The 9503-nt window shown below is 48.8% G+C and overlaps 1 protein-coding gene across 2 annotated transcripts; it reads left to right on the top strand.

The window, feature by feature from the left end:
- Nucleotides 1-84: 84 nt before the first annotated feature.
- On the top strand, nucleotides 85-8228 carry TMEM171 (transmembrane protein 171). 2 transcript variants are annotated; one of them, XM_004678218.2, is made up of 4 exons: nucleotides 85-280; nucleotides 2208-2916; nucleotides 6488-6614; nucleotides 7960-8228. In XM_004678218.2, exons 2-4 carry the CDS (start codon nucleotides 2277-2279, stop codon nucleotides 8153-8155), a joined length of 963 nt encoding a protein of 320 aa, XP_004678275.1. In that variant the 5' UTR covers nucleotides 85-280; nucleotides 2208-2276; the 3' UTR covers nucleotides 8156-8228. The 2 variants fall into 2 exon arrangements, with proteins under 2 accessions (XP_004678275.1, XP_004678274.1); XM_004678217.2 differs by having other exon boundaries at nucleotides 7957-8228.
- Nucleotides 8229-9503: the final 1275 nt, after the last annotated feature.

Genomic DNA, 9503 nt, shown 5'->3' with positions numbered 1-9503 from the left:
GCCCCGGCGCAGGCAGCGCGCACGCAGACCAATTAGGTAAGCGGCTGCGGCTCGGCGCTCGTCCGCGCGGGTGCAGGCGTTCGCAGGCCCTGCGCCCGTCAAGTCTGGGCGCGACGAGCGGCGCGGGGCGAAGAGCCAGCGCTATGCCTGCGCCTCCCCCGGCCGCGCTCCGAGCCGCGGGGGACAGTTGTGGCGCCCCGGGTGCCTAAAATCCAGCGAGCTATTTCCCAGGAACGACTTCTGCCTCTCTGCCTGGATCCCCAAACGCACCAGCGCTTTGGTGAGATGCTGTTCGTTTGTAAATGTCCTTTGGATCACAGTGTTGGGATGGTGGATTTGGCCTTGGGGAAGTGTAGGTTGGGATCTGGAAAAGGCTTAATTTCCTGGTAGTGTAGGTGTCTCTGTCCGTTTGGGAGTGAATTCTTATGAAAGAGCGATAGACTGTCACAAATTATTTTGGATCAAGGATTAACACATATGTCAGGTGTTCATTGGTCCACTAGTCCATGGGGGGAGCGTACGAATCCAGATTTTGGCTTTTTTTTTTTTTTAATTCTACTGGTATTTGGACCTTTGTTTAAGACATTTGAAGTCTTATGACTTACTTCAAAGTTGAAGCAATACCAGGAATACAATGAATTCCCGATAGGATTGCGTAGCGGAGTCCACCTTATCTCTGAAACCAGCGAAAGGGATTAATGATTCCCATTTTCTTCTAAATTAGTACAGTGCTTTGTCTCAGCTCAATTGTAGCTTCATAAATATACTATGTCCAAGTTTAAAATGAAAATTTATTTCCTTCTTTTCCTTCTGATTCTATTGTACTTTTTCCTGGAAAAGTACTTCCTAGTATAAGACAGGAAGTGTGCCTTCTTTACCTAACCTGAACCCTTTGGACCTGATTTGGTTTCGTCAAAATAGCCTTGACTTTAGAGTCTGTCTTGAGCTCCTTCATGTCACCATGGTTGTGAGTGACTCAAAATATTTTAACTTTTCTCCCCTTGAGCAAGTGAAAACGGTCTTCATACTTGGGTTGATTTTTCTCAGTGTCCCCCTTTGAAGGGTCCAGCAAAATATCTCAGTCGAATAGGAAAACAGCCAGTATGCAGTAGACAGCTCTTTAACATCTGTTGTACATCCTTGAAGTACAGGACTTGGGCGATCTTGTGATAGGGGATTTCCTACCTCATTTTGTTTATACTTTTTAATCAGTCCAGTTTTGTTACTGGTTAGTGTTTTTAACTGGTGATTCTATCACCTCCGGGGCAGGCGGGAATCGAACTCATGCAGAAGTGGCCTCAGCCCCTCAGTGCAGTGCTTTAACCCGCTGCGCCACCAGGGAGGGCCACCGACAGCCTATTTTTAACTGCACCTAGACCTGTTTGTGGAAGTGGGTAGCACCACAGAAGAGAGAAAGGGGGGTCTGCAGACCTGGGAACCCGCATCTTAGAGACAGGTCTCCTTACCTGCTCAGCCAGACTCCCCTAGGGCACCCCACGCTCAAGCAGCGGGGCCATCAGATTTCAGGCCATGGCAACCCCAGAATATGCTTGTTTGAGAACTCAAGAACTACATTTTGACAGAATTAATTGAAAATCCACCAAACTCATTGTGTTCCTCAATGACTTCCCATTTGGTTGAAACCGATGAATTAGGTCTCCTGTAGATGTGGCCTTCGTGTGGAAAGGAAAGTGGCCACAGTCTAATGAAACAGGAAATGGAAAGTTAACTCTCGTGCAAAGATTTACCAATTTGGGACTACTCAGAGAAGCTGAAATGTGGGATATCTGTAAATAAATCAGAAATAATCCCCATGATTCTGCTCTCATTAGCCACTGTTTTTCTTTTTCTTATTTTTTTTTTTTTTGCTGGGGGGGAAGCGAGTTGGTCAGACTCATAACAGGAAAAGCCATACTCAGTTAGTTTTGTTCTATGGGTCTTGTTTTTGAAGATACTCTTAGGTGGATGGTAATTGCATTTCCTCTTGGATATCTTCATAAAATGACATATTCAGGAGTTTCTGAATGTCAGTGCGTCTGAGTCATAAGCCAGCTCATTGTTCTGCAGTGCATCCATTGCATCAAGTTCGCTTCCCTGTGATTTCACCTAGCAAGATTTCTGAAGTGGCCAGAAAAGAACAGGGTGGGTCCGGAACACCTGTACCCACATTAAACCCACTTTAATACGGTGTTTGGCTGTGTTGGCAGAGCTGGTGAAACCCCTGGAGGGAAGGAAGTGCGTCCCACCAGGCCTCCGTGCAGCGCCCCCTTCTGGCCATGTCTCCCGCAGCCGCAGCTGAGCCAGATGAGGTCCGGCAAGACAGGCACATCAGCAAGCTCATTTTCTTCCTTTTCGTCTTTGGTGCCATCCTGTTGTGTGTGGGAGTGCTGCTCTCCCTCTTTGGCTTCCAGGCATGCCAGTACGAAACCCTCCCGGACTGCAGCATGGTGCTGAAGGTGGCTGGGCCCTCGTGTGCTGTGGTGGGCCTCGGGGCCGTGATCCTGGCCCGCTCCAGGGCGCGGCTTCAGCTCCGGGAGAGGCAGCGGCGAGGCGCCCAGGTGGACCCTGACCAAGCCTTCATCTGTGGAGAGAGCCGCCAGTTTGCCCAGTGTCTCATCTTCGGCTTTCTGTTCTTGACAAGCGGCATGCTTATCAGCATACTGGGCATCTGGGTCCCGGGGTGTGGTTCAGCCTGGGCGCAGGAACCACTCAACGACACAGACACTGCAGAGTCGCGGCCCCAGATCTGTGGCTTCTTGTCCCTGCAGATCATGGGACCCTTGATTGTGCTTCTGGGATTGTGTTTCTTCGTGGTTGCCCATGTTAAAAAGAGAAACAACTTGAATGTGGGCCAGGACACCTCTGAGAGTGAGGAGAGACAGAACCAGAACATGGAACCTGTTCAGGTCACTGTAGGTTGGTGGCATCATTTTTTTTTTTTTTAAAGATTTATTTATTTATGCATACAGAACTGGGGTATAGGCCAGAGGTTCAGGGGCAGTGAGAGGGTTCACCAGAGACACAGTGGGGAGCAGAATAGGCAGATTGACAAAGTACACTGCCAAGGGGAGCAGTGGGCAGGTCAGGAGAGGTCTGCCATGCCATGTGGGTCACCTCTGGGGCTGGGATCGAACTTGCACTGAAGCAGCCACAGCATGGCTTAGCTTCACGGTGCAGTGCTCCAACCCACTGCGCCACCAGGAAGATCCCTGGTGGTGTCACTTCTGTGCTTGCTTATATCTCAGGGGCTGCAGCATCAAAGCTTCACTGGGCTGCGCATGGGTGTGTCATAGACTCTCTTCTCTCTCTCACACACACACACACTGCTGTGGTAAGTTAGGTCCATAGGAATCCTTGTACATATCACCACCCCACTTCCCCAAGCAATTCCTTTATTAGCTAAAACACTGCAATATTAAACAGCCACTTTGACTCAGATCACAAAACACATTCAGAGGAAAGTGAGATGGATCCGAGGACAGCCTCGGAGCCCTGTCTCACCTCAGGGGCCTGCCAGTGACCCTGTTTCCCTATTACTCTCACACTGAAATCTTACGGCACTTTGTGTTGTTGACACCTGGGCTGTCATCCCAGGCTGTCACTGGCCGTCCTCGGTTAGTCCTTAGCCCTTCCTGGCCTTAGTCTGTGCATCTATAACTTAGCATTGCATTTCTAGGACTCTTTCCAGCACGGGCATTCCAAGATTCCAAGTCAGTCCCCAGTCCACTGGCCTCTGTTGTGAGGGGCCCTCTGCCCTGCCTGACATATTGTTCTTTACTTTCTGTAACCTGCCTTCAGGGTTGGGGCAAAGCCGTGGTGTAGACCAAGGTGAAAGGCAACACTACTGTCACTTCTTTCCCCCAGGGAATGACTAGGAATTCCTTTGGGGTCCAGGTTCTACAGGAGAGCTGAGTTTCCCTTTTCCAGAGTCAGCCTCCCCTGCCCCTGAGAACATCAGTAACTTTGGCCTCAGTTTCACACAACCAAGGGAAATCCCTGTTGCTGCTCATTTTTGTAAACCCCTGGTTTGGGCACCTTGTTTTTGAAGGGATAAAGCCTAGAGAGAGCCACAGTGATGATGATGGCAGAGTGAAACCTCCTGCATGAACTCCATGCACACCTCCTACATGTCCCTGGGACAGACAGGCTTAGTGTCTCCATGTCAGAGAGGAAGCAGGAGAGGGACCTCAAACGACGTGTCTCAGGCCACAGACTGCTCGTGGAGGGCTGGCTGCAGGCCCACAGTGGCCTCACAGAGCACCCTCCCAGGACGTGGGTCTAACTCTGTCTCTGCTGGCCTCAGCCTTCACTAGGTATTGTGGGAGCTGGAACATGATAGAAGGGCTCACCTAGTGCAGGCAGATGCTATAGATGTTCACGGTAAATGCACTCACAGGATGCTCAGAGTTTCACATTGTGAGGAACCTACCAACGTGTTGGGTGAACTACCAGGGGTGTTTGGGGGCCCAGCCTTCCACGGGGTAATGGAGATAGGAGCAGGCTGGGCCACTCCTGGGTGGTTCTGTCCTGATGTGGGTGGGCTCTGCATGGCTTGAAATCTTTTCCACTTATCCTTTACGTGCCACCAAACAGTGAAAACTGGGCACCCTGACTCCTGCTTGTCTTCTCCTTTGATGTTGGAAATCATGCTTTCTTTTAGCACTGTTGATAAGGCTCCAGACATTGTCTATTGACAGTCATTTCTGCCTTATGAGGGACATTGGGGTGACAAGAGGAAGTTCCTGGCTAGGTCACAGAATTCAGCTGCCCCAACCATGGAAGCCCCCTTCCCCCGGATCGATGCATGGAAAGGCAGGATATTGCAGTTGGGGGCAGATTCAGTGGGGTCTCCTGGATACTCCAGCACGTTCATGAGACAGCCATTTCCTGGAGGCAGAGGACAGAGGACATCGTGTCCCAAGGACACAGTGAAAGAGGAAACTCACAGGGCTCTAAGTCCCCTTTCCGGGGAAAGCAGGTTACAGGTATGGGAAGGCAGGGAGCAGAATGGTCAGGGGATGGACAAGCCAAGGCAGCTGCAGCTTGGGGCCTCCCGAGTGCTTGACCACCGAGTGGACTTCCAGAGTGCATTCTCCAGTGTAATTACAGCAAACAGTCAGCTTCTCTCCTCTGGCTTACCAAGACCTTTAAACATTTGGTGAGGACCGCAGACAACTGTGAGCTTTTGTCACTTTTAGGCTAGCCATGTATATTTTAAGCTCAAATAATCCTCTCCTAGCAGAAGAGATGAAGTGCAATTCTCTGAAGGGCTCAGTTTCTGGGGAAGTGGTTGAGGACGCAGGTGGAGAGTGGACCCATTGGCCAGCCTGCCAGTGGGGGTGATAAGTAAGTGGCACCTGGCTGTGGCCTGTCATGAGTGTTATAGCTGGGGAGTTTGGGGGGTGCCCCTGCACACCATGCCAGACCTCCTGCCAGCCTCCTACCTGTGTGAGGCAGGTAGAGCTGGGGCCTATTGTTTGCCGCTGAGGCTGCTGATACCTAGAGGGTCACATACTTTGTCCAAGGCCACACAAGGTTGGTAATTGGCCAGTGGAAGCTGGTAGCTTTCTTTAGAGTCCTGTTCTCACTGGGAACCTGGCAATCCGCCACCCGTGGGAACCAGTCACCTCTCTGCAGGGAGTAAATCCTCTCCCATACGTTTCCCTGGCACTGTGTACTGCTGCCAGTTTATCGAAGCCACCTTGAGGTTTGAGACCTGTACACAGAGTGCTGCCACGTGCCTAAATGTTCTGGTGCCTGTGGTGTGTTTTGGATTGGAAGGAGAGTACAAATTAGAGTTGTAGCTGGTGCCTTGGGCCCCTGTCTCCCCAAGGTGAGGGGTGAACAGTAGCAACAGAAAAAGCAGCACACGAGTCTGGACAGTCTGGGCTGGAGCAGCGGCAGCCTGGTGCAATCCAGGACTGAAACTGCACTTGTGGAAAGAGGCACTTTAACCCCACAGCTAGCTGTGGATGAATTAAAATTATAAGTTGAAAATCAGAAAAGTTTTATCAGCGATAGAGGTCCCAGAGAAGATAAGGAAGCTTATTAGCAAATGCTTCCATCTCGCTTTGAAAACGTAAGCCCACCTAAAAATTTTGTAGCAATACATATATATATATACATATATATATACATATATACATATATACATATATATATACATCATACTGACCATTGCATCATTTTAAAACGTGTAGGTGACTTTAAGTAACTTCAGCCATCCAGTTCTGGTACTTTTTCATCATCCCAAACAGAAACCCTGCACCCCGCATTAAATAGTAACTCCATGCCCACCCCAGCCACTGCAGACAGCTACCCCCTGCTGTCTCTGTTAGTTCGATAAACCCATTAAAAATCCTGGCATTAGCAGCGGGTGCTGACCTTTTATATCGATGGGCCAAATATAGAATTAATTTACTTTAGTTTTGCTAATCTGCTGGCATTTATTGGTCATCTGTCTTCAATGAAACGTGTGTTTCCCCAGGTGATGCTGTGATCATATTCCCGCCACCCCCACCGCCTTACTTTCCCGAGTCTACAGCATCTGCGGGAACTCAGGCTGTGTTTCCCAATGAAAATCCACCGTCGTATTACAGCATTTTTAGCGATGGGTAAGACTTTCCATTTGAACCGCTCAGGGACAGTCCTGCAGTAAGAGTAGCCGGAACCAGGTAGCAAGAAAGGGGAGGCACACCTGCAGGGACTCTAGACTGGAGGATGACAGTGAGAGTGAGAGGCCAGGCAGTCAGGGGGAGTGGCCGGATGCCCTGACTGTGGAGGGGGAGAGGCTGGCCTGCCCTAGAGGGAGAGCGAGGTGAGGGTCTTGGAGGTGTACTGGGGGGCTGGATCTCCGGAGAGAGATGAGGTGCTTGTGGGCCTGTGAGCAGGGCAGTCTCTGTGGAGAATCCTCACAAGGAAAGGATTGCTGGGAAGCAGTTCTGGCAGGTGCCAGGGAGGAGCAAGCGGTGGAAAGAGGCTCTGGTACTTTCTCTAATGGGGAACCAGAGCGTACGTAGGAGGTAAAGGAAGAAATAATAGAAATTTCATAGGCAAAGTGGGAGGGGTGAGTGGGGGTCAGTGGATATGGCGTGTAGAGACACTGAGATGGGTGTATTTGAAAGCAGTGAGATGCAAGGCCCAAGAGACACTGGACTCGCTGGGCTGGCTCCTGTGTTATAGGCATGGGCGCTGGTTTCCAGGACTGGGTGCTAGAGCTCCAACCAGAGGCAGACATAGGAATTGCCCAGCATGGATGAAAGGGAGGTTAGGCTCTGGATGTTTGTACAGCTCTTAGTGGGTTTTTGTATTCATTACTCCTAAGATGGGTTTCCTCAAATCTTCCAAAAGATGTCCAGTCACTTAAAAGCTACTCCTACTGCTGCTGTTTGGGTTTGTGTGCCAAGCTGGCTTTTCTTGAGTTACCTCTATAATTCTCATAGCTGCTGGGGGTGAGGGGCAGGTGCTGCTATTATCCCCATTTTACAGATAAGGACAGAGCTTTAAGGAAGTTAAATCACGTGTCTGTGATCACACAGCAAGAAGGCAGTAGAGTGGAAATTCAGATGCAGGTGTGCCTTTTGCCAGAGTCCACACCATTAGCCAGAATGCCCTCCTGCCTCCCTTTAGGTTTTGGCTTAATGATTGAGTTTCCTATTTGCATAAGCTTACCTGCCTATTTAGCTCTCAGAAGACAGTAGAGGAGAGCAAAGGCCCTGTGTGTGTTCCTTCTGGATGCCATCTATGCATTTGTACATGTCATTTCAGTCAACAGGGAAATGACAACAGGAAGAGACTGTTAATATAAGGGCTGGGGAACTGACAAGTTCTGTGTAACAAACAGACCAGGAAAGAAGTGCCCCTTCACTTTTTGCAGATGCTCCTAAATGCATCCAGTTTGCCACTTGTGAAGAGCCTCATATTTACGGGGTGTGTGTGTGTCACTCTCTCCCTCAGCAGGACCCCAACTCCTGAGGGCCAAGGGGCAGCCTCTGCGAGAGATCAAGAACCTATCTATACTATTTCTGGACCAACTTCATTTTCTGAAATCTCACAGCCTGCACACGTCTCATCTGAATTGCCTCCCGGCTATGAAGAAAAAGAAACTGCTGTAACCACCTCCTCCTCTCGGTCCTCTGAGCCTTCCCCACCATGAACTTTGGATGCCAGTTCAGTTTTATATGGGATTGACCACTATTTTATTTAATTTGCTTTTTTTTAATAAAAAATCTAATACCAGTGGCTACCTCTTGCTTTCCCTGGTACGGCATCAACATCAGTAACAAATCTTCCAGGTTAGGTTGTTAGCCCCTTGGGCCAGAAGGGGCAAAGTGCCAAAGGCTGGCATGGACACAGTCTGTCTTTTTAAAGCCAGGTCTTTCGTTTAGAACTTCTTCTCCAGGCCTGTGGGATCAGTCCTATTGGTGGGTGAAGAAACAGAGACTCAGAGAGGCTGATTAACTTATTCATGGTCACATTACTTCTACACGGTGAGGTTGGGTTTTGGACCCAGCTGGCAGGTTTCTGAGAGCCAGCTCATGTCACTGCCCTGTGCTGTCAAAGGCCAACATGCAGGGTTTGTTAATGGTTAGCTCGGCCCTTTCTGTTTCCAAACTGAATTGCTTCTGGGGCAGAGAAAGGAGATTGCTCTTCTGATTTCTTTATTATTTCTTCCTCTTCTTCCCTTTCCTCTCTCTCTCTTCCTTCTTCCTTTCTGACCCTCTTCTTTCTTTCATTTGGAAAGAAAGTCAATCAGGAAGCCTTTGCACTGGCATTTACCAGCATATGGATATCCCAAGCCTCCTGATGGTGACACTGGAGAAAAAATTTCTCAGGATACTTTAGGAACCAGATTTCCCTGGAGAGGTCTACGAGGATGTGCCTTTCTGTGGTGCTATGTGCTGGAGTCGCACTGTCTGGACGTCAGCTTCTCTGATAGAAGTCTTTGTGAAGTCGGACACAGTAGTAAAGACTGTCTCTCTATATAAACCCTAACGATGGCTAAGGATTAGTGGTTTTAACCTGGGAGAAACCGACTTTTAGAATGTAAAATCTGTAATAATACCATTTTGGATAACAAAATTTGATGGAGCAAAACGTGAACTTTTAATGTCTTTCACCCATACCATAAACCCCATAAATATCAGTATTCTCCAGCATTGAAGTGCCTGAAAGCAGAGCTTAAGGATACAACGCTCCCATAGGCTAGCTGAGGTATGAAGGATTTCATGGGAATCGCTACCACAATAAGTTGGGGGGGGGCAGTTTGTGCCAGCAGTGCTAATCTATTTTTAAATTAGATGTTTATTGGCTTGAATGGCTTTTAAACTTCTGGGTACCCCCCAAAAGTTAATTATTCATATTTCAAATTAGAACAAAGGGTAGATTATCACTGTTTCCTTCTGTTTTTTGTTTAAAATGAAGCTGAAACTTCTAGGTAGAAACAGCTTCAAACATTAATGGGTCTTATATACTCAGAAACCTTCTTAATGGCTCAAAGCTGG

The sequence above is a fragment of the Condylura cristata genome, unplaced genomic scaffold (genome assembly GCF_000260355.1).
Source record: "Condylura cristata isolate star-nosed mole 26May11 unplaced genomic scaffold, ConCri1.0 scaffold00007, whole genome shotgun sequence".
NCBI classification, from domain to species: Eukaryota; Metazoa; Chordata; class Mammalia; order Eulipotyphla; family Talpidae; genus Condylura; species Condylura cristata.
Note: the sequence above shows the minus strand (reverse complement) of the source record. Positions and strands in the feature narration are given on the sequence as shown.

Excerpts from the sequence above, each read along its gene's own strand:
- TMEM171 (XM_004678217.2), top strand. The coding sequence starts at position 2,277 with ATGTCTCCCGCAGCCGCAGCTGAGCCAGATGAGGTCCGGCAAGACAGG. Across the intron at positions 2,917-6,487 it reads ACCTGTTCAGGTCACTGTAG|GTGATGCTGTGATCATATTC; the intron begins GTTGGTGGCATC and ends GTGTTTCCCCAG. Across the intron at positions 6,615-7,956 it reads TACAGCATTTTTAGCGATGG|CAGGACCCCAACTCCTGAGG; the intron begins GTAAGACTTTCC and ends TCTCTCCCTCAG.